The 25,323-nt window shown below is 44.3% G+C and overlaps 1 protein-coding gene across 1 annotated transcript; it reads right to left on the reverse strand.

Annotated features, from left to right (window-relative positions):
* Nucleotides 1-2,945: 2,945 nt before the first annotated feature.
* Nucleotides 2,946-23,823, reverse strand: EVA1C (eva-1 homolog C (C. elegans); the record flags this gene model as incomplete). Its single annotated transcript, XM_009071545.1, has 7 exons — nucleotides 2,946-3,355; nucleotides 4,475-4,567; nucleotides 4,915-4,986; nucleotides 8,652-8,795; nucleotides 16,755-16,907; nucleotides 20,100-20,223; nucleotides 23,601-23,823. Coding segments are annotated over 7 exons (1,219 nt in total), but the record flags the coding sequence as incomplete, so codon positions are not given.
* Between the last annotated feature and the right edge of the window lie 1,500 nt (nucleotides 23,824-25,323).

Here is a 25,323-nt window from a genome sequence, read left to right on the forward strand (position 1 = left end):
TCACCATGTCTGAGGATCCATTTAAACAGGAGTGCATTGTTAAGCAGTTTTTTTCTCAAGGCGCATTCCGAGAAGCTGTGAAATGCTCCATATTGGGAAGCAGGCTCTTCTCTGGCACTGGCAGGAATCTGTTACTGTCTGCAGCCTGTGCAGCAGGCAGGGAAGAAAATCAGGAGGAGATCATGTCTGTTAAGTCATTTACAGGCAAAGGCAGCTGAGAAATAAATAGCTAATCTTCACTGTAACACAAAGGGTTTTCTTCCAGGGTTATAAAAGTTAGGAGAGGACTGGGAGTTGGGGAAAGTGAAGCATTGTGCAATTTTGCTTCAAGAAAGGGCCTAACCTCTGAGTTGCAGACTTGTTTCTGCTGATCTGCTGCCACAGTTGCTTCATAACCAGGAAGGAACAGGCCTGGTTTCAGCTGGGAATGAACCCCAAAGCAGAGCAGCAGATGGATGCATGGATGAAGTGAACGAAAGAACAGGGAAAGGACCTGTGGTGTCCAGTGGTAGAGGCAGAGGCAATGGGCACAAAGTGAAACACAGGAGGAAACGCTTTGTCACTGTGAGGGTGCCCAGGGAGGTTGTGGAGTCTCCATCCTCGGCTGGGCCAGGTGTTCTCCACAGGGGCGTTCCAGCCTCGGCCCGCTGTGACGCTGTGGCCACCCCTAGGGCAAACTGATTTTACCTAGGCTTGAACAAAGTGAAAGTCTGATGGAAAGACTAACTCCCAAGTTTTCTTCCAATGTCAGCTGCTGGCCCTTACAGAGGCTTACCCATGAAAAGTGAGAGAAGAAAAGACACAGCTTTTAGTTGCTATAAACATTGACTACTGGACAGGTAACTTGCAGAAACGATCAGAGACTCAGATGGTCAGGAGGGAGTTTCACTGGGAGCCAGCTGGAGCAGGGCCCTGCCCTGAGAATAGGCAGCCCCTGGGAGCCCCTGCCCTCAGCCCTGTGTCAGAGCCCAGCCTGCTCTCTGCAATCAGACAGGGTCAGTGAAAAGAAGAGGATCATTTCTTTTAGCTAGTACAGTCTGTCAGTAGGGGATTGTTGGGATGTAGATCAGTCCCTTTCTGTCTGACCGGGAAATGGGTGGCACCTGCCCCATGAGTCAAGAGGAAGGAGCCAGCTCCTGCCCAGAGCTGTCCCCACCACAGGGTTGGCAAAAGGCAAACCTGCCTTCCTCCCTCGGGGCCAAGGCGTGGGGTTTCCCACACCAAAAGCTGTTCATCAGTGCAGGAGCACAGGCCATGGTGACTCAGGAAGGGGAGCGCAGGGTCCCAGCAGGCCTGCGGCCAGCTCCAGGCTGCCTCCAGCCTCTCAGGCAGTTTCCCAGTGCTCTGGGTGACCTCAGCCCTCTGTCCATCTCCTCAGCCTCTCTTCCTTTCACTGATAGGATGCTAATTGCTGCTGAGATTTTTCCAGTAGAGCATGGGACTGTGCTTTTGTCATCCGAGCAAGCCCCCTTCCTCCTTTTAAAGTTTTCCCAGGCTTAATTTGACTTTGTATCTGTAGGAAATGGCAAGTCATGTCACTCTTTTCTTTCCTAGTGTTTCATACTACTTCACTTTACCTAGACACACAGCATCTGAGCAGGCAAGCACAATGAACTCATGAGTATTACCAATAGGAAGTGACATTTTTCCTCCTTTTGTTCAGTACATTCCCTATGGGCTGCAGCTAAAATATTTGAGACATTTTAAAAACAGGAAGGTTGTTGTGGTTTCAACTTAGATACATTTCTGATTTAATTTTTTGTCCAACTGAAACCAAATCTGACTAGTCTGAACAACTTTCACGTGAAGATTGCGAACTGATAAAAAATCCCGAGACTATAATCTGTAACGAACTGCTGGCTCTAACCTCACCTTAATATCAGAAAAATTAACCCAGAGTTTCCCTTAGGAAGTGAAGTGTACTTAGCATGTGGCAACATCAAGAGTCTGTTATGAAAGCAGCAGCTATTTTGGAGCTTGTGCTTCACAAGTTTGACCGCGCAGGTAGCAGCAGCAGCAGTACACCTTGGGCAGGTCTGTTCTGGTGGTTGAACCATGACCTTTTCCTGAACAACAGGGCGCTGCAGGTCTGCAATCTAGATGGAATTTCTGGCCCTTATGTCCTTTCTTCAGTAATGCTTTCCCTCTTCAGGCCTGCCCTGTCTGGTGGTTGTGTGCTTTAAAAGCAAAGGGCAGACTTGGCGCAGTACTGTGAAACCTCTCCAGGCTGCCTCATGTCAGGTGCTGCTGCAGTACAGCCACAAGGACTGCACCTAGGGAAACATCCTCAAACGAGGAACACGTTCACTGAACTACCAGCCACTTCTCTGCAGATTAGTTTCCAGACCTCTCAGCCTAGAGACGCTTCCCTCACACCTCTCTTCTAAAGAACTGCATCATCTGGATGCCAGCAAGCAGAATTTAACCCTCCTGTAATCAGGATCACTGTTACCAGGGGAACAGGAGTTTTTAGAGAAAGGTTGGGTTAAGGAAAGGGTAGAAAAGCTTCAGGAACCTGGTTTAATTCTGCTTCATCCTGCATATGCCAGTATTAATACTCATATTTCTCATCAATAGAGCACATTGTGATGTAACTTATGAGCTGCAACACTTGAACTGGTTACAAGTGCCATCTCTGAACACAGAAGGTATTTCTCCATGTTATACTGCTTAAGTATTTTTCACCTTTTTAATATTCTTTAACCTGCATTTGGCAGTTGATCCCAAATTGCAGAGAAAAGTAATCCATAACATGAATTAAAAGCATGAAAGTGTTTTTCACAGAAGGATTTATAGATAGTCAAGGGTATGAAACCCTCCTTTTATTGCATATATTTCTTCTTATTTTACAAATAATTATATGCACTGATACAAATGTTCCTTCACAGAAGGTACATTTCTTTTTTTAAAAAAAAAGGGCTAGGACATCATCCAAAATAAGCCATTTACTGTTTGTTAATATAAAAAGTATTCATATTTCTAGGAGGTGTCATATCCAAACCACTGTTCATCCAAATTTCCTGTATGATCTGCTCCCTGCGCTCAATCCTTTCGGCCAGTTCCGCCGCCTCTGTTGAATTATAACCTGAGTATGAAGGTCCGTAAAGTCCTGCTATGTCATCCTGGGTGTCTGAAAGAGAGGAATCATCCTCCTCTTCCTCCTCCTCCACTTCTTCTTCCTCCTGTTCACTGGTCTCATACACTCTGGCACTCTCTGGCACCAGCTGATCCTTCTTCCTGCGCAACTTGCGGAAGTCTCTCGCGCACGACATGTGGATCACCAAGGCACAGAGTGTGAAGATTAATCCCACACAGACACTGGACACAAACAGGAGAGCAGCTCTTTCAGGGTGATCTGCAAGCAGAAATCCAGGGCTTAAAACACTTCACAAGCTCTGCCAAGGCCTAGCTACAAAACCCCATCTGCCATTTACGCGGCGCCCTGCATTGTACAGCCTAACAGTGGGGTCTGCTCGGGGGGTGAGGGGAGGCTTTTTCTGTCAGGCACCCACACCTCCCTGCACTTGCAGTCTGACCAGTGCTCTCTCTGCCTCTTCAAATTGCTGGGCAAAAATCCCAGCCTGTTAATAACATTATAAAACAACAACATGATCCCATCTTTTTATAAGCAGCTCACCAGTGTTCTCAACCAGCTACCAGAATTCTGTGCACCCTTTTTGTTTTTTCCAGCCATCCTGCCAAACAGGCCTTACCCTCAGGAAGAGGGGGCACAGGAAGAGCAACTCCAGGCTCCACAGAGCCTTGGCAGCGTCTTCAGGCCAGGCTGGGTAGGGAGCACTTATCATCCTTGACACAGTCTGAAAACACATCTCAGTACAGCAGACAGATGCGGAAACAGCCTCTCTCAATAGGATGTAAAATCGGCTGTGTGGTTCTTGGCAGTTTCTGGAAAAGCAGCAATCTTAGCTCCAGAACTGCTTCTCTACATCAGCCTTTGCTCCCTTCTAAAATGTGACTTCTCCTTGGGGTCAGAGATCTAGTGACAGTGAATTTATTTGCCTAAACAGAATTTGCCTTAGTGTTGCTAAGTCACAAAACCTGCCGTGTCACACCAGAAATGGCTGGTTTTGGGCTGGCTGGTTTTTTTCACTGCTCCTTAACGTGCCCTGTGTGTTTACAACCCAACATTTCCAAGCATGGATGTCTCCAGTGCTGTTCACAGGTCAGGACCAGGTTTTCAAAACTACCGAACATGTAACAATCCCCATTGAAAATATTAATCAAAAAGTATCTTGGCTGCAGTCTCTAAAAGAGTTTGGATCCTTCAATATGGAAAATATTCCACAAATATCAATTATGCTGCAATTCTACCATCCACAAGACTGTGACTGTATTGTAAAAATATTGTTACTATAAACATGGAATTACCAGTTGTGACCTTTGGAGGTGAACCCTCCTTTTCCCAAAATGCCATGATCTACTGAGCCAAATGATCTCAGCCTCATTTTCCTACCTCTGATGTATGCAAATGTAGCCAAGTAGTTAGAGCTAACAATAGTTCCATCTTTCTTTGGAAGTCTTGATTCCTTTGGATCAAGGTCAACACCTGTGAAACAAGAAGGTAAAGCAAATTCAATGAAGTTACTAAACTGATATTCACCCAATAACTTCTCAGCTAACAAGTCCACAGACAGGCCAGCACTGTGCTGTTGGAGCCTTGCAGAACATTAGACCAAACAATGGTTGATAAATAAAATAAATATTGAAATAAAGTGTAAGTAACAAAGTATTGAAAATATTGAACATCTAGAAAATGGCAAATTTATTTAAAAGAATGTATTACCAAGTGAAACCTCCCATCCCACTCCTGCAGATGAAGCTCTGCAGTAGGAAAATGGCCTGTTTCAATCAAAGCCAAAGGGAAGCAGCAAACCCTATTTTTGTAGTACATACCATCATTCTGTCTGACAGAAGATTTGTTATTGGGGACCAGGGGGTTGACAGCCGTGAGGATAAATTTAGGAACTGCAAAGACAAAAGACAAATTGTGTACTGTTAGTTTTAGGAACTTTCTCCCCAGTTAATTACCAATCCCACGGCTAACCCTGAATTTATTAACTGGATTTCCAACAGTGGTATGGAAGGTTGGACTTGATCTCAGAGACTTTTCCAACCTTAATGATTGTGATTTTTTGCAAAGGACTAGTAAGGGCAGCTCTGGACGTGTGACTGGATTCACACTCCAGCCTGCTCCAGGAACATCAGTGCAGCTGCACACAGCACACGACCTGCCCCTTGTTTTCAGCCCCACAAGGGCTATGCCAACCAGTGGATAGAAGACAAAACTGTCCTATAAATTCAGGATAAACTGGGCTACAGTTGGATTCTAGGTTCATCCAGATACTGAGTTTGGTTTATGATAATTCACTGTAATTCTCAGATAAATGCTTAAAAGTCTCATGTGACACCCTCTGCGAAGCCTCTGAGATGGACAGTCTCTGAGGAGGGAGGTGCAGAGGATGGGAGAGAGAAGCTGGGTGGAAGTGGGGTGCATCCTTCTCATTTCATCAATTTAACCCCTCAGTAAGTGTTCACAGTCTTCTTAAATAATTAAAAGAGCTAAAAGCAGGTGCATCATGCAGACACTAAGAGTTCACATACTCTGTCCTGGATGAATGGGCCCTTCAGTCACCCAGACCTTGGCACCTGTTCCCTGTACTATGGTGAAGGCAGATCGACTGATTTTCAGACTGATGTGAAGGGGGAGAAAAAAGGAAGAAATTTTAAGTATGAAGCTCACCTCTATCTCACACAGAAGCATTTGCCAATCGAAAGTGTTGAGAGCTAAACAGAACAGAGGAGACTGAGGTTTGCAGCTTAGCAGTTTTCATTTGGAAAACAACTAAAAATAGCACTTCTTTCTGAGCAGAACTTTTCTTTCTGTGTGGGCTCAGTGTCAGAGCTGTTTCCTTTTCTGATGAAGGAATGTTTTTGGGACTCTCAGCTCCTGTTTGCAGTGGAAGGCCAACAGAGATAGGGGAGAATGAGCTTGTACCTCATCATAATTCTTAGCAGCTTTCCAGAGGCAGAATACTTTCCTTGGTGCATGGGGCAAACAGGGAGCAGGATGGTTTGTCTTCAGCCTGCACTCTGCATTTGCAGGTCTGGCTGTTATGAACAACATGCCTGTGTTGTGGGCAATGAGCTGGGAGGATGCACTGTCCCCAGTGCTGATGTGTGACCTGAAGCTTGGTGGCCAAGCTAGGGCTCCTTCACTTATGCTGATGTTCCTCCCAATTCCTTCACAAGGGGAACTACCCAGGGCTTTGCTTGACCCTTTCCCCCTATGCCATTCAAGTATTTGTTGTAGGGGGAATGCTCAAGAGGGTACAGACAAAAGAAGCCCCTGGTGCTTGCATTGCTCGTTTTCATTATGGCTATGTGTCAGACACAAGGACTTTAACTGGGATAGGCTGCAGCAGGTCACTGAAAAGAATAACTGGTACTAGCACGAGGGATTTTTATCAAGATAATCACATCTGCACTACAACTTGTGCCAGCACTACTTTGTCAAGAAGGATAGGAGTCAGTCACCTGCTGCAGGCTGCCAAAGGCAGCCCACAGACAGACTCTGAGCGGCATCCAGGGAGCGCAGAGACACCGTGAGGCATCAGGAGCCACTTCCTGAGAGAGCATTCCGTGATCCTGGGGTCCAGGCTCAGCCACAGCCAGGAGATGTCACCTGGTGCAGACAGGAGATGAGGCTGACCAGGTCACTGGGGATACTGAGACTGCAAGAAACCAGCACCTCCTGCCTCCTGCTATGTTTTTACAGTCAGGAATTAACTGCAACAACAGAAGTGCAGCCAGACACACTATCCCTAAACAGTTGCTGACCACTGAGGTGGGGAGTATGATTATTTTCACATTCCTGACCACGATGGAAATACTTTGAAGTGTGGCACAGCCCTCTGAGAATGTGGTCTGCCCTGCTGTCACTGCAGGACAAGGCCTATTTGCATTATCTTGGGAAGCATCAGGTTAGCAGGGATCTTCTAGTGAGGAGAAAGAATGTAAAATGTCATTCTGGAATATGTCCAAACTCTTCCCATGTTCATTAGATGATCTGTAAAATAATCATATCTGCAAATCATTGGCTAATGCTTCAGATTGCATAGCTCAGTAGGACTTGGCAGAAGAAAAACTCTTCCAAATGTGCCAGCAACACACAAGAACACTATTTATTACCCACATGTATTTGCAAAACCACTTCCCTAAATAACAGAATGCATAACTTCACTGCAGACTAACTCACGCTGCTTTTCTGGTACACAGACGTGCAAGAAGGAACGATTTGTTGTAATTATCTTCACGCTAATTAAAGAGAATTCCATTAACTCGTTCATGAAGGCAACTGCACAATAACAGAACGTATTAGTGCAAAGGCAGATCCCCAGCTCTCCTCAGCAACATGAAGCTGAAGCACTGCACTGCCTCACAGCTGACAACTAGTTCACAGGGAGACTGAGTCTCTCCCATGCCAGCATGGAAGCAGCTGGGGCTCATTTTCCTCTGATCTTCAGGTACACAGTGGTCTGGCAATCAATCCTACACTGCTGTTCCCAAAAGCACATCTCAGATAACCTGTGCCCTTTGACCACTCGTCACTGGAGATGCAGTGAAGGGGCTCTACGGTATGTTCCTGTGGAGCTACTCCCACAGCCCAGAAGGAGCAGGGCTGGCACCTTTCCAAGCAGTGCACAGTGAGCAGGAGCAGCAACTTGGTGAAAAAGCTTTCACACATCCTCTGACTGAATCCGAGGCGTGTGAGAACTGATCACCCCTGACCCTCAGACTTCTAACCCTCAAGTCAGCCAGAGCCAGAGCCAGAGAGCAGAGCCTGAGGAAATCTGTCTGAGCCTTAACAAATGCACAGCCACTCCTAAAAGTGTGTAATACCAAAATAAGGCACTATATTGAAGTTCTGTAACCACTTTTCTCTCACCTTTAGTGATATGACACTTTGCTGTGCCTTTGCTTTTGAGAAGAATTTGAGAGAATTCTCTCTCCATATGAAAATGTATTAGTCTATGGCAAAGAATATGGCAAACTCTTCCCTCTTGGCTGAAGAACGAGCTGAAATAGGCATCAGTCCTTCAAGGGATACGGAACCTCAAGCCTTTACTTTTCATAAACCTTTGCTTCCCTCTTCATGAGAAAGGAAACCCCTCTGCCAGGATGAAGGCTGTAGGTGTGCTCATGTGCATCAGGTTTCAGGACTGGGCTTGTGCACAGTGCTTCAATTATGCTGGACTGCTTCACCTGCACTAATGGCAGGCAATGCCAGGTTATTTTTCCTGGCTCTGTTGCAAGTGAATTCTGTAGAGCAGACTGTTATTTTTGATAGTATTTATCAAAAATATTAAAATACATACTTTATATTTTATTGTCACTTTTTATAAGAAAAAACCCACCATAATGTCAGAGTTTTCACTAGGTGCAGCTCTGTGATTGTTCACGTGTTTTGGTGGTCCTTGCACGGCTATGTCCCAAACTTCCTGTGTTAAATGGCAGGGGAGACTTAGGAAGCCTCAGTGTCCCTGTGTGTTTGTGTGTGTCTCCATGTGTGTGCCCCGTTTGGCCTAGTTCTCTTTTGCAAGGCTTGAAAATGACTGTGCATTTGCTCTTACCACATGCATAGCTGACATTAAGGTACTTTGTCACTCCAGGTAGACATGGACTTCCGAAATCCTGGCTGGTGACCATGAATTTGCACCTCTGCTTCCCGTAACACCTTTTTGATAAAATTTCCAGTGCCGTGTAAGACAAACAGTCTGAAAGAAAAACACATATAATAAACACCCAACACTGGTGTTATCTGAAACAAGAGCTGCTGGATGCATGGCTAGAGATACAAATCTGCTCCTGATCTCAGACACAAGTTTGCCAGATTTCAGATTTGTCAGATTCAGATTTGTCAATGCAAGGAAGTTGGCTGCAATGAAAATGTGAACTTGCAGAAAGCTAATTATCTCATGCTGATCCCCAGATGCATACTAAGGTTGCAGTAAGTCACATCAAGCTCCAAACAGTTGCCCAATATAAGGCCTCTATGTTCCCTTCATGATATCTTGGAAAAAATAAGCACATCTCCATCTATTCCGTCTCAAGACAAGTGTGTGGATCAAGGGAGATGCAATGCTGTTTCTTTCAGCCCCTAGGTTACTGAGAGGCATCGACTGAATGCCTAAGGTCAGTTCAAGTCAGATGAGATCAATTTCTGTGTCGCCAACAGCTAGGCCTACAGGGAAGTACAGTGTATTGAAATCAGCTTTTGATTTATTATTAAAATGCACTCAGTATTTAACCAGGGAAACATGGCTTCCAAAAATCGATTTTGCACTGAAGCTGAAATTATTTGAGTGGGAAAGTGTGTGAGTCAGACTCTGCTTAAAAAAAAAAAAGAATGTCTCTAAATGTGATCAAATTCCCGGTATCCACATACGCTAAACTCCAAGCCACAGAGCAAAAACACCCCTTAGTTTTGATTTCTAAACAGAAAGTATTTAGAAATGTCACGTCTGGAGCAAGTAATACTTTCCTGAAGCAGTCTGCTTCCAGGCAGCATTACCCCATGCATTCTGTGGCTTGCTGTGCATGGCAGGTATGTCTCACTCCAGGCTTCTGAGACAAGGGCACTCTAGGCGACTGAAAACATAGCTCTCTGGGCATTGAAACAGTCCCTCAAAGGATGGCATCTAGTCAGCTTTCTGGGCATTAAAACAGCTCCTCTTCCTATAATAAAGAATGGCATCTGGTCACCTCCCAACTGCTGAAGCTCATTTGTCCCTCTTTAGAGGAAGGACAAACAATGTCTGCAAAGACAGTCCAAAGGTTCCCCAAATCTCTACGGAAAGGAGGTTTGAGACTGAGTTCTTGACATAGATTGACATTTAATGTGTGAAAATGGGACATATTTGTGATTTTTAGAGTTATTCCCCTGAAACCAGCAGGGGATTACTCGAGTCATATACTCGAGCAGAGCTATCAGGAGGTACTGGGCTGATCTGTTTGGCAAAGGGCTTGTGGGTTACTTTGGACATGGATTTTTGGGAGAGCAACTCTTCCTTTGTCTTTTCAGAGACCTAAAGTCCTAATGCCCATGTGTTCCAAGAGGTTGCTGGGAAGGCTGACCTAAATCACTGGGTAGTTCTGATTAAGTACCTCAGCAGTTTTAGTTTCCCTCCCTGGCAATTTCAGAGGAGTAAGGACATATTTGAGTGGACATTTTAGGCAGTCAAGTCACTTACTTTGGCAAATACAGAAACAACTGGAGAGTATCAGGAGGAATTATAGGATGATTCATAAATGAATGGATTGGGAGCACAACAGCAAACTGGCAAACTGAATTATGTTTTTTACAAAATTTCCTGCCCTTGGGAGCTAGTCCTGGTGCCTTTAAAAACAGGAGGCTGCTGTGCTGATGGTTTTCTACAAATTCAGTGATACAGCAAGTACATGTTTCATTTTGCCTTTGGTAGATGTTTGCTCACGTTTCTGTAGGAGTTAATAACTTCTTATCATCTATATCCATGTCAGATTTGGCTTCTCTACCTGAGGACCATCGTCATATGCCTGCAGGCTCTTGGCAGGCCAGTTTTTGGAGAACTTCCCAAGGCTTGCCTGGTGTCACAGGTGAGTAAATGCTTGGTTGGTTTGCTTTTGCAGAACAGCACAGACATTAACTGGAAAGACCTATAACACAAAAACCCTACTTAACAACTTCCTGTGTTCTAAAAAGATTTTGGGTTTTAGTGATTCAATCAAAAAACATTCTTTTTTTTCTGTCTTGTTTATGTGAGCCCCTGCTACCTTCCCACTAGTTCTACCAGCAGCTATGATGGGAGCAACATGCATAACTCGTCCTCCTCTTCAGATGAGTAAGGATATATTTGGGTGGACATCTTAGGCAGCCAAGTCACTTACTTTGGCAAGTACAAAAACAACTGGAGAGTACCTCTGAAGAGGTAAAATACCTCTGACTGAATGAGGAGAGGACTCTGTCAGTGCTGCATTTTGAGTAAAGGAGTCCCACAGTACTGCCCCAGAGAAACCACCAACCAGGACATGAACATAAATATGCCATGTGTCTTCTTTCTGACTGAGTACCGTTCGAGCTGCACAGATCCTTGTGGGGCTTGTTAAAGTGGTACCATACATTTACAATAAACTGCCTCTTGAAAGACACATTCCCAGCTTGTTGAAGGGCTGGTAGCATCCACCAGCAGTGGCAGAAAAGGCAGCGATGTGTGGCTGGGAAAACATTCCATTATTCATGCCTTTCTCCTGAAGTTGGTGGATCTTTTGTACTGTACACTCATATGGATGGCAGGGGGACACGGGTGTCAAGAAGAGGTTCTTAATGCAGTAATAAACTATCCAATCTGACTGCAGCTATTTAACAGTTGGAGTAGAAAGCCTTGTTTCTGGAGGAAAGGCTCTTTCAGTTCCCTAATTAGCTTTGTTTGGGAAAGTTTTGGCATGCAAATGACATGCCATAAATCATGCAGGCTTTAATGAGAAGCAATTTGTCTTCTGGTTTCTTAAAGCTTCTCTCAATTCAGACAGGAGGAGCTTTCCCTCCCTTTCTTTCTACTCCGCCACACAAGACCTCCAGGTGACAGAGCAGCCAGCACTGGCCAAGCTCTGGTGACAGCATCCTGTCCCACTCTCTCCAAATATTTCCAACTCCCACACCACTGTGCACAGGGTGAGCACTGAGACACAGTGGGCAGGGGATGTGTCTCAAATGGCTTAGAAAGTAACATGCTGGTGAAGGACCAGGGCACCAAAAAAGGCCCCCTCAACACTTGAGCCCAGCTGCTCCTTGCTTTCATCCCCAACTGCTGCTTGTGCTGCTTTATGTGTCCTGGGCTGTGGCCACCCACAGAAGAATAAGGAGCTTGCTTTAAAAATCAACTGAAAGCAAAGATTTCACACCTCCAAATCAGGATGGCTTGTGCTTTGTAAAGTCCAAATATCGGCTCTGAGGATAAGAATTGACAAGGGGAAACTATGGAGTTTGGGGCAAGCTAAGGCTGCTAAAGAAAGTTACCGTAATAATATGGTAATTTATGCAAGAGCATGGCACACAGGGTCCTGCCTGTGCATCAGAAAAGAGCCATTTGAACTGCTGATTCCAGCAGAAACACACAATATGACCAGCAGCACTTAGGAAAAGTGTTGCTGATACCTTTATATTCCAGGTCCAATTATTGTCAGTAAACAAGGCAAGATGATATGCCAAAAATGCTACTTAGTGCCAGCACAGGCTATTCCCTACAAGTGAACCCAGCACCAAGGTTTTCCAAATAGCTGCACCCGCTCTCCCTCTCCCTGCAGTGCCTGTTGTGAGACTCTGGTCAGCCTGCAGGAGATAAGCCTGGTGCCTGATTTTATTTACTAGCAGCTTTGAGTTCAGGACTCAGTCAGGAAGTATTTTCTACAAAAAAAAACCCCAACCCAAACCTGGTCTTTCTCTCCTTCTTGCACATGCATATGCAGAGTGGGGGATCCATCCCACCAAACACTAAGGGCAAGAGACAAGTGGGGCTCCCTGCTCGCTGGCAGCAGCAGGAACCAGACTCTGTGCACCTGCCAAGTTCCTTGGCTTATTTTAGACTTGAGTGCCAAGTATACTTTTTCCAAACAGTTCAAAAATCTCAGCTAGAAAGAAAACAGATACAAGAAATTCCCTGAATTGCTAGTAAAGAAAGCATTAATGGATGAAGTGATGTGTACCTCAGAGCTGCTCAGCCAAATCAGACCTTCCCTGTTCATCTCAGCAGAAAGCTACCTGGACTCTAAAAATGGTGGCTGGTCTCTTCTTCCCTTCAAACAATCACTTCTCATCCTGCCACTGCTTTGAACATTTCTTTTAAGATAGCTTTGTCTTGACAAGATTTGTTAGGGCCAAGTGGTGCAATGGCTCCTGCTGGCACCTTTTGAGGCCCAAAACACCTAGTAAACTCCCTGGTTTGCTCAGGGTCTGTGTTTGCAATCAGCCCCATGGCTAGCCAGTAGATAAGTACTAAGCAGAGGATGCTTAGGAAGGGAAGGGCATACCCAGGCCTGGAACCAGTGAGATCTGCACTCTAAAAACAACCTGGTCACCTTCTACTGCAGCAGCTCTGAGCTACAGGCTCTTGCTTCTTCCTCACCAGAGGATGGGGCTCAGTGTTTGTGTTAATTGGCAAGTGCTCCTTAAAGTGTATGTACTTCAATATCCAGCCTTTGCTAAGGTTTGGGCAACTTACATGGTTTGTGTTTTATGGCACCTAGAAGCCTACAGCTAGCATGAACCTAGTAACTGCAGTGTGGAAACATTTCCAGATTTGCCTACAGCCACTTGTACCTTCCCTGCATTTACTTCTGTTCTCAAGAAACTTACCCAAGGGACTGGCTCACACTAGGAAGAGTGTCCATCTTTTAGTAAGGAACAGAAGTCAAAAGTTTTTCAATCACTGTCAGTGACTAAGAGATGTAAGGCCTTTTGAGTTGTCCACAATACTAAATAAAATAATGAAAAAAGAATCACAGGATCGTGTTACATAAAAAAATCATGACACCTTGTTGAACTGGCAGGATCTTACAGGTTTTTGAAAATCTCCCTTGCTTGCCTTGCTAACACCCTTTCCTCTTAGCTGAATTCCACTGGGAAGAGGGGATTAGGACAAAACTCAGCTGCAGGGTATGTCATGCCACGGTGCAAGCTGTGATGAGAGTGCTTGAATTCTCCACCTCTTAAGCTCCCAAAAGCATGACAGGTAAAAGAGAGGACTGTGCTGGAAAGGACCCTACCTTCCAGCTATGAATTCAGGGTTCTGCTGGTCACTAGTGCTTGAGGGAATGCTTGGTCTGACCAGCCAATGCACATCCAGGTGAAATTTCTGGGAAGGATATTGCAGGGCTCTAGCTTGCAAGTTGCAGCAAGAGGCAACCCACTACCAAGCCTTCTTTCAAGTATTTTCATGTATTAACAAGAGTAATTTATTATTTGAGAGGTGTTTGTTGACCTTAATCTTCCTTGTGCTCTCTATGGTAACCTGTTCTGGCACAATTCTTTAACGTCTTCTGGCCAATAAATTTTCTCTTTCCTCACGCACATGTTAGTACAAATATAAAAGATAATGGGTCAGAAAAGGCAACTCATAGAGGAACAAAACGACACCATTTCCTGCTTTGGTGCTGGGCACAATAGATTCATTTTAGCAGAACCATCTGCTACAAAACCACACCCAAAATTTTATTGTGAAGTTTTTGATAATCTTAGTAAAGCAGGAAAGTTACTTTCTGTAAATTCTGTACAGTCTCAACAGTGCCAGGCATTTGGGTAGCTGCAGAAGCTGCTTTTCATTTGTTAAACTGGCTCAGAAAGCTAGTTGCACGAGTAGGTAGTCAAGCTAAATGTGGAGCTGAGACTCAGGAGGTGCTCCAAGGCCACACAGATATCTCCCATAGCAGACCTGGATTTATATACTCTGTTTCCTATATAGAGAAGAGCCTTTATGCTAAAAGAAATTTTATGTTTTCCTGTGTTCCCTCTGCAGCAAAGCTCTGAAAATCTGTCAGATGATTTGACAGGTGCTTCACGGAAAAGCAATAGTCCAGAACACAATCTGTTCCAGCCCAAAGGTGCTGTTTGCCATTGTTTATCAGGTAACCAAGATCTAGAGGAGTATCTAATTCAATACACAGGACCCTATCAAGTATAAAGAGATACTAAACTCTTGAGCACAACAGAGACTTCCCAAACTTGTCATTAGGGACCTACAGATGACTTCTCTTCTGCATAGTGCTAAAAAAAATGCCTCACAGTTTCTCTGTAATGCCATGAAAGAACTGGAAAGGTCCAAGTGCTGCCTTCAGGCTGAGATGTGCAAATGTGGGCAGAAACAACACTGGAGCTGATTTAGCTTTTGGTGCAAACATAAACAGGTACATGGGCTCTGATTCAGGAAGGAAGAGCAGCTGAACTAAGTTTTCAAATTGTCTCAAGCTGTTACAACCACGTTGACATTCAAATTACCATTGCTCTCCATGAGAGGAAGGTATACAGGCAATTCCAAAGTCTAATCATGCACTCACTCACATACATAGGTGCTTAAATAATCACATAAATAAAATTTAAGCTCAAAACAGACAGATCTGCAGTCAATTGGATCTGGCTCCTAAGTGTCAAGCCTTTTGTGACAGCTGAATGTGTACTCCCACACCACACACACAGGTGCTTTTGAAAATTCTACTGGCTGCAGAGGGTCACTGGTATCATGCAAGAAAAGGCTAAGCACTTCCATCAAGTAACAGGAAACCCATACAAGGATCTACCTTCTGTAGGTCTACTTTGTGTTTGTCTCAGGTTTTATGCTCTCTCCTATTAGCACAGGTTTAGGCTGCTTTATAGAACACAAAACCAGCAACAGCCAGAAATGCTTGTATGGAGGGACCACAGCAAAGAGCTTGTTGCTGTTGCAAACTCTTTATTTATCCTGGGAAACTTTATCCAGTAAGAAGGGTTTGCAGAACTCTGATCTGTGAACTGTAAGTGCTGACATTAGAGGCAAGTGAGTGATTTTCAGAGGTGCATGAAATGCAAGAAGTAAGTATGATGGTAGCCCTTCTCGATCAGCTGAACCATCTCTGCCCTGCCCTGTGTCACATGTTAATGTCACCATCCTGTAAGATGAATAGGTCTGCCAGAGACAGATCTGCTCAAATGTTTCCTCCACAGAACAGACAGGCAGAGCTAAAGTCTGTGTGAAGGCCAACACATGACGGCCACTGTGAAGCACAGACCTGGCAACATTAAATAGACTCTTGCCTAAGAACAGATTACAATTTCCAGCCAATACATTTTTAATAATATATATGTAACTAAATAGAAACATTGGCTTGCAGACAAATGACTTTTAAGATTAATTATTGATCTCTTCTTGATATTCAGAGATGCTTCTTATAGATTACACTCGTAGCATGTTTCTTAGGAGTAATGTTCAGCACAGGGCTGGCATCAGTCAGGCAAGCCCTTCCCTGTGTGGTACTAAGGGATTTGAACAGCACACATACCTCATGCTGGCTTTCTTCACGGCATGAAAATTCACCTTCATGCCTTCAGTGTCAGCCACTGAATGTATTATTCAGCTTAGTACTAGGTACACAGGACATTCCTGCCTGCTGGACTTGGTGCAAGAGAAGTCCTAGGCATATTTAATTTTCTAGTATATCATCACAGTCTTGCAGTCTTAACAGCATCTAAAGCAATGGACCCTGCCCTATGGCCCTCTCCTTACAGCCTGCATCTGAAGCAAGGAAGATTTGGCAGAAAGAGAGCTCAGAGAAGAAGGAAGCAGTAAGACATGGTGTCGTGACACTTGGGTCACCTAATCATTGTCAGAAGCTGGATGAAGAAGATAGGCAAACAGCTGGAATTTAGTACATGTCACCTAGGTTCAAGATAGCAAACAGAACCAGTTTTTGATGCTAATCATACTAAGGACTGATCAGCTACATGAAAGCTTATTACTTTGCTGCATGTCTTATTCTGTGTTCCTCCCTCACACTGGGCAGTTTTGAGTATCAGAATATCTGAGTATCAAAAATAATCTCTCTTATATTTCAATCATCAACACTTGCAAAACACCAGTGCTCTTGCACCTGAAGTTTTCTGCCCATCTGTTTCACCTCTTCTCTGTGCACCTGCTTGGAGAAGGTCTATCAGCAGTGTACAAACATACCAAAGGGAGGGATGCGCTCCACTTCTGCTGAGCAGACACTCTCCTCATGTGCCCATCTGCCGTAGGTGGCGGAGTAGATGATAAGAAACTTGGATTCCTGACAGTGGAGCTTCAGTTCCTGGTTTTCACATGCTGATTTGGTTTTGTATTCAGCTAAAACAGAAGCAAACAGCAATACGGTAGCATGGGCAATTTATGCAGCTGGACTGTTAACAGCAAATAGTAGCATGACAGAAACTGGCTTTTCTGCAAGTGCTGTTGTGAGTGACATGTGTCAGAGACAAAGTCAACAGCAGAGTGCTTCCTCCAACTGAACTGCTCCCATGTGACTATCTAGAGCCCCTGGCTCCTTTTGGAACAAAATTTAAAAAAAATAACTTTTACCAATCTCTTCTCCCATTGGAACAGCCTCCCCACTTCCTGCCTCTTTTCCTGGCTTGCTTTCCACCCCTGCTCAGTAGGAGAAGCCTCATCCTTCCCTTTTGTCTCTTCCTAGGACACTGTTCCATTCTCCACCTACTTCAGCTGTCCAGGCACCACAAGGCTCCATGCACTCATCAGTCACAGGGACAGTGGCACCACTCAGAGCCACCACACACAGCAATGGGTGAGGGATGCAGAATGGGAGGCACAAAGGCATGGGTTAGGCTCCCCTCCCTGAGCTAGACAGTGCTCTCAGCTGTGTCTGCACAGCTCCCCCAGGGTCAGTGGGTTTCCCTGGGCGTGACTATCCAGCACGGGCTCGTTTGAAAGTTTTGCTGACAAATAGATGTGAATCAGGAGCCTGAGAAAAATACATCCCCTCCCTTGCTCAGCTGGCACAGGCACTCTGGCAGCACAATCAGCACAGAGGTGGGGAAGCCAGTGAGATCATCGTCCAGTTGGCATGGCTTACCCCTCCCCAGGATCCAGTTAAAATCTGCCAGCTGGCCAAGGAGATCTTTTGCTGGCCTGAGCAGCTGCTCTGTGTGTGGCATTTTACCTGCTCAAGTCTTCCTGGTCAGCTATGGTATCAAACCTTTTTACTGCAGATAAGGTTAGGGGGAAGAGTTTATTCTTCTCTAATTTTTTTTCCCTCCAAAATGTGAAAACAGGAAAAGGGGGTTCCTAAGCTGAGCAGGAGAAAAGGGAAACCTTATTATTAGTGAGTGGTGTCCCTGTGAGTGGAGTGTGGGTGTCGGTGCTAGGGGAAAACTGGAGAGAGAAAAAACTCCAATTTATTAATGAAAAAACATTGTTTCATCTAGAATAGAACAGATTAAACAACGTTCTTGGTAACAGTCCAGTTTCTTCCACTCGAGCTCATCAAGAGACACAAGTTTAAGTCTAAAAAGAGTGATTTTAAGAAACACTTGACCTGCGGCAGATTGTCACTTCTGCAGAAGCACCTGCCATACTGTACATCCATAAAGATCATACCAAAAACCCAGGGGCTCCACCTCAGGGGCTGACAGCCTAAAGCTGGGCTCTGTGTCCATACAGGTGTGCTGGAGAGGTTTTGGAAGTACAGACAACAGAGACAAACCCACAAGTGGTATCAGACAAGGGAAGGCAACTAGCAGTAGGACAAGAGAGCACAGACTCAAGCTCTGCCAGGGGATGTTTAGGTTAGATATTCGGAAGAGATTTTTTACGGAGAGAGTTATCAGATAATGGAATGTGCTGCCCGGGTAAGTGGTGGATTCACCATCCCTGAAGTTTTCAGGATGAGACTAGATGTGGCACTTAGTGCCATGGTTTAGTGCTGATGGTAGGGCTGGACTTGATGATCTTTCAGGTCTCTTTCAACCCGGTTGATTCTATGATTCTATGATTCCATGATATAGCAACAATAATTCTAAATAGGTGAAAAACTGAGGGATTTAGGCAATTGTTTCAGTGGCTACTTGAAGGCAAGGAGACTGTAAAATAGCCTTAAAGTTATACTCAAGTGATTTCCAGAGTAAAGATGTTTTTCACTGCTAAGCCCAACAATATTGGTATCCTACCTACAAATATACATTTCCTGTCACAAGAAATGTAGTTTGCACTGGAATTGGACTATTCGTCGATCCTGAAGGCAGAACTTGCTGTTAAATACACTTTTTGATCAACTTTTGTAAAATTCAGATCACAGACAATACTGTGTACTCAAAGCAACTCATTTCCGATGGAGAAAAATATTAAGCAGCTTCTGAAAGTAACAAACAGAATCCCAATGCACTTCTGATTAGTACAAAGATTTCTAAGGGCACAGATACAGCTATGATATTCAAATCCATCTACTATTAATAATTCAGTAATTGTAATTATTTTAAAAATAAACTGCTGTGATAATAAAACAGATCATGAAAATTTTACATTTCAGGCATTTTTCTCTCCTAATAATGGGAGTTCGTGTGTAACTGCTTTGCCAAAGGTAACATCTGCCTCCTCCACTCCCATCTCTGCTCTGATTCCGACACCCTTCATGAGCTGGCCCTTGAGTTTGCTTGCCACCTACTCCTGTTCCACCAGTGTCGTCTATCTTAATGCTCTGATTAAATCCCTTTTGTACTTTCTCCTTTGGTTGTAGGATGGTATTTCTGAGTTGGCTGGTGAACCTACCCATAAATCATCATTCAGCTGTTTTCTTTGGGACCCATTTCAGCCACATTGGGGATTAGCTGCCAAACAAACTGAGACCCTAGGCTACTGGGGCTTGTTCTCATATAAAATAGCAACAAGAAAAACAATTAAAAAACACCAGTAAATGAAACCTCATGATGACTGTCTTAATCGTTCTTCCACTTGCTCATGTTTACAAAGTGAATTCTCTTTGAGGTAGGATTTGTCCCTTCACATATCAGCATCAAATACGTGCATAGACCACAGATTCTACCATAAAACCTGGTAACAAAGTCAGCCTGTGTATCCTCCAACCATTATTCCATAAATGGCAGGTAGTACAGAGAATCTTTGAAAGCTCTGGGCTAACCTCCTTAAGCATTTTTGCATATTCCTTACTATGATATCTTCTGCATCATTTGGATCCTCAGCCCAAGCATCTGGTTTTGCTGTTCAGCTCTGTCTTTCTAATATGACATTATCATTGCTCTCTGTCTAAAAATAATTTCCAAAACATTTTTCCTTTCAAGTCTGACATGTGACCCTGCCAAATTGCACTGGTCATTAAACCGGCAGCAAGGACCCTGAAGCTGCAAACACAATGGAGAGCTAATGTAGAGTGAACAAACCAATGTGCTATCAATCCAGGAACCCCAAAACTTCACATGGATTCATGCAAAGCCTCGTGCAGTGGTATTTTAACCAAAACAAGCAACAAAACACACAGAAAAACACATTTGCCTGATGTTGATTACTTACTAGGTTTGCATTTAAAGGAGACAAGGAGGAATTTAGTGGTCCCTGGACACAGATCAGGCCCAAAAACCCGACTATTGACAAGGAGCTGGCAGGATCTCAGGTTTTGGCATTCATCCAGTACTTTCTAGAACAATGGGCAAAAAGGATAGGCTTGAAAACAAGGTATGAAGCTATACATAACGAGAACACTTAGTTGTACTTTGTTCTATACAGAAGAGAAATCACAGCTTTTTGGCTATAAACATGTAAGAAACATCTGTATCGTTGGATCTAGGCCAGATTTCTACTGGACTAGAGTCATGGCCATGTTTATGGGAACACATTCATCACAGCGATGCTCATGGCAAGTTAGGATGTTACCAATTTGCTGTGGTTAGTCACTTTTCCCTCTGCCCCCAGAGGGGTTGGCCAAATTTGCCTGTGTCATCACAGCCTCAGTGGTGCTTGGGACTCAGTGCAGAGACCAGAGCAAGTGAGAACACACTCAGTCCTCAGCTTTTTCACTGATGTGCCTGAGGCATTCACACACTCCTGAGTGCATTTACAGGAGTGCAAAGTCCAAGTGAAGCACGGCAACTCAAAAGATGTCTTTTTAACCATTTCACCCTGATCTACTTACAGGTAGATCATGCCCTGTAATAATCTTCACTTGAAAGAGTTTTAACGAATGGCTTGGTGTGCTGAGGGACACTGAAGCACAACCCAGGCTTTAAGCCATCTGTAGGACCTCCTGCTTAGGAGACACGTTCTTGCAGTTACACACATTATCAGCTATTTGCTTGACTTGCCACTTGAACAAATTTTGGAATTCGTTTGACTGGACAGCAGAGATGTTCCTGTCTATCCTCAGTATACTTGGTTTGGTTTGTGGCAGGTTTTTTAATGCTGCTCTAAGACCATACTTACTCCAAATTTATTGGCCCAGCAACATATCCTAGATCTTACTGTCCTGATTCCCTGGGAGTGGCAACAGAGGACAACAAAAAGGTCAGCAGTGCTATATGCAAAGCATCATGTGGGCCCTCTCTAAGTCCATAGAAAGGACTGAGTACTGCTCACATTGGTGCTCTCATTTCAGCACTGGGTTTGGAACTGCAGCTGCAGAAAATATGAAGACATAGTCCAAGGTGTGTCTGTGTGCAGTTTTTAACACGGTCACAAGCCAAAGCACCTAGAAAGCCCCAGTTTAAATGCAGCAGTGTACGCAGGAAATTCTTCTCCACCTTCAAAGCTCAATTTAAAGAGGGCTTTCCTGACACAATTTTTGGATAGTCTGTGTTGTTGTGCCCAGGATTCTTGATGCTTAAAATCACAGCAGGCTGCGATGAGGGCATTGTCTCCAGGTCAGACCACTCTTAACAGGAGTAACTGTAAGGTACCGCTCCCCGATAATTTTAGGTAGTCCCATAAAATCTATGTGAATTTTTGCCTTACTTCTCATCAGAAAGGGTCTCAGTCAAACCAATAGGGCAAGTCACAAATTTATCACTATAATGGCACAAGCTGTATTCCTGTTTCCAGGCTGAGAGAGTTGGCAGGGACTGGATCTCTGCTGTCATCCCTGGAAGCCGTCCTGCCTGACCAGCAATGATACACATTGGCAGCATACTGCAATGATCCTACAACAGTCCCCTTGGTAGAATAAAAAGACTTGTGTCCAACACTTTTTGAACAATAAATGCATTCTAAAAAGTTTAAAAGGGAAGGGAAAGCACAGCAGACTTAATTTTACCAGTCAATTCTTCCTTTACAGAGCTGCAAGTCAAACAAGTAACTCCTCCTTAATTGGGATGATTCTGGAAGGGACCAGTGAAACAGAGTTACATCTTTAGTAAGTGGAGATAGCTGTCCCCTATTGAGTCACCTTCTGTTTGCACCTGAGCTGAATCATCTCCTGTGCATCTGTTTGTATTTTCTCCTACCTAATGCAAACGGCAGTGTCATTTTCTATCATGTTGCTGTGCTAAAGCACGCAGCCACAAGAGTAAACAATGATACTCAAAATAGCACTGGGCTGTTAATAGACATCTTGAGACAGACCCGGTGTCACAGTGATTCCTCTCACAGGAGGTCGCTGTAAAACATGCCTGATATGCTTCCTCCTGGCTGCAGGGCAGCATCACCCCTGGCTAAGCAGACTGCAGACTCAGTTCCAAAGGGAATGGGAGGAGGGATGAGATCATTGGTGCTCTTTTCTAAGAAATCAGTTTACAAGATGTGTCTCTTCTCCTTGACAAAGCCAGAACTCCCTGAGATGCAGAGCATTTTTGCATGTCACGCTTGTGGCCTTGCCCATATGCTTGCATGCCTTTGATCAGTGACAGTGCCTGAGTGATGACTGTAATTTATATAACAGTTATTGCATGCTTTGTTTATTATATTCAAGGAAAAAAACTGCCCATAGAGAACTCACAAAGGCACTCACAAGCCCAAAGTAATCATTGGTGTCATTTTGCTATAGTCAGTAAAATGACATCAAGGATGCATCTGTCTTACTGTTTCTGGTGGAGAGATGTACTTTCACATGCCCATAGGTCATGTCTGGAATGTCTTTAAAAACTGCAGTGCAGCACGGGTGAGCTACACTTATAAACCTGACCTAATACAGTTTCTGGAGAGAGGATATTACCCCCAAGCCAGTCCATAACACTCTTGAACTCACTGGTCGTAGCAACAGACATTCCCTGTTGCCAAGAAGGAACATGTCAGCTACAAGCGCAAGTGTTCTAAGCTTCATCAAAGCTTCTGTAGAGCATTTACAACAGTTTCACTAACAGAACTTGTACAGATTCCACTGACTACTCATTTTTGCAATGATTTACTGAATTTGGCCTGAGTATTTTTCACTATGATGAAACAAGCCTTGGATAGCAGAGTAAGTCACACCATCTAAGCCTTGTTACAAAAGTCTCCACAGCAGAAAGTAGTAACTGATGAAGTATAAATCATTCTAAGCTATACTTAAGCAGGCCAAGCAAACAAATCATAGGCTATTGTTGATACGAATCATGTGTTCATGGAAATGCAGATATCTGCAGAAATGCCTAAGACTTGCTGTTTAGCTGTCAAGGTGCCTTTTCAGTGAGGAAAGATAGGCATGGAACAAGCCAAATGCCAATCAGAATGCTGTCTTATTCAGTGGATTTGTAATCCAGCTCAGTCCAATGCTTATATCCTCTCCTGGGGACAAGGAGGGCCTGTGTGATGGATTAAGACTGGTCAGCTCAGCCCTTGACTGGAAAGGAACTGACTATTTTAGGGAATTTTGGGAATGGGATTGCCAAAGTAAGGCTCATCAAAACAGAAGACAATCTATAATCTCTAACAATCCTATGGTAATGTCCTGCTGGCCAGTCAAATCCTTTCAGCTCTAACACTTTTGATGGTAAACTGACATAGGTATGATGTAAATTCATTCAATGTTGTGAACAGTTGCATGGAAACCAGAGGAAAACCATCAGAAATGTTTCATACATTAAGAACCTTTACAAGGTATGATACCTGCAAGGAGGTGGGTGCCACACAGTTCATGGGTTCTGCCATCCTGGTTTCAGGCTCCTGAGTACCGCACATGTGGTAGTCTTGCCCATAAAACGCTGACTGAACACTGATTGTTGAGTGTCGAGGACAGTGCAGACTCAAGTGCTCCCCATCGCAGGCATAGGCCGTGTGATTCTGCAGGAGTTTGGTTAGGTAACCTAGAAAATATTCAGTTCTGTTACAACTAGTACAGGAAATGACAAGCTCGTTAGATAATAAGAAAAGCACAATCAGTCTCCGGAAAGGGCATTGTAGTCAAGGTTATATGTATGGCCTGCTGCCACACCACAGGGTTCTGTGAATGGGTCAACCTTTATGTGCTCGTAATGCTCAGGGTTGGGAAATGACAGGTCACGTGGCAGTGAGTCACAGCCCTACCAGCACTCCAGCAGCAGCACTGTGTATTTTCATGGACAATACACAGTTTTGGGCCCTTGCCAGTCATGGCTGCTAACAATCCCAGGGCGTGTTTGCAGAGGTTGGAAGGGGTATCACTTGGTTTTGTGGGATAGACTCCTACATTCCAGACAGCTAAGGTATTCCTTACACCTCGTCTTAAATGGATGCTTTCCACTTCTGGACTCCTCAGCCGTTGTGTTTCACACAAGTGATAATAAAAGTGATTTCCTCAGGATCACTGAGCCAGATGCTAGGATAACAGAGGAAAGGTGGTCCGTATGTGCTGGACACCACAGGAGCTGGACAGAAACTCAGGAGTTAGACAAGCAGAATTTTGTATTTGCTGGAGAGTTGGTTGGTGTTACCAGGAGAGGGGGAGGCAGAACCTGATGCAGTTGTCCACCTGTACCATCCATTTGCATCTTTTAATAAGTCCACAAGCTGTTTTTCTGAACTGACTAAGAACTAGAATGGCAAGGGGCTTTTTTGTATCATTAAAACAAAAACTTGTTTTCTCAAAGAAAATATTGAAAAGGAGCTTGCTCATGCCATTTAATTTTCACACTTTTCCCCTTTATAAACCCCTCCCCAAAGATGAGCAATTTTTAAAAAGTTTTTTTAAATAGAAACTTAAGTACTTCAAGCAATAGATATGAAAATCATAGAACGGTTTGGGTGGGAAGGGACATTAAAGACCATTCAGTTCCACCCCTCTGCCATGGGTAGGGGCACCTTTCACTAGACCAGGTTGCTCCAAGCCCTGTCCAGCCTGGCCTGGAACACTTCCAGGGATGGGGCAAACATTTCAGTTCTCTGTCATCTTTTCCAGCTCCAGTTGTGCAACTGTACAAGGAAGCTCAGTTCCCCTATCAGTACTAAGTGCAGAGAAAGGAGAGGTCTGCTCCACTATTACCTTTGTTCTTCCACATCTAGAGTCCAAGAGAGGACAGAGGTCAGTTAGATGCACCTTCCAGTGCAGCAAAGCCGTAGGTAAGTTCCTCACCTCACTGACCTCAGTCTGAGCACGGCACTACAGTATTAGCCCTGTATTTGGAGCGTAGATCTCAAGGAGATCAGTCCCTCAGCAATACCCAAGGCTTCTCACAGGTTAAAAACCAAACCCCTGCATTTTCTGTGTAATTGAGATCACAAATAATTGCACTTCCCTGCCAGAGCCACTCCTCTGTCAGCCTGCTCCTGAGAGGTGCAGAATGTAGCCAGGAAAATGGGCTGAATGCCCAACGGCACCCAAGCACTGCAGCATGGCCGATACCGTCAGGGGCCC

The sequence above is a fragment of the Acanthisitta chloris genome, unplaced genomic scaffold (assembly GCF_000695815.1).
Source record: "Acanthisitta chloris isolate BGI_N310 unplaced genomic scaffold, ASM69581v1 scaffold38013, whole genome shotgun sequence".
NCBI lineage: Eukaryota > Metazoa > Chordata > Aves > Passeriformes > Acanthisittidae > Acanthisitta > Acanthisitta chloris.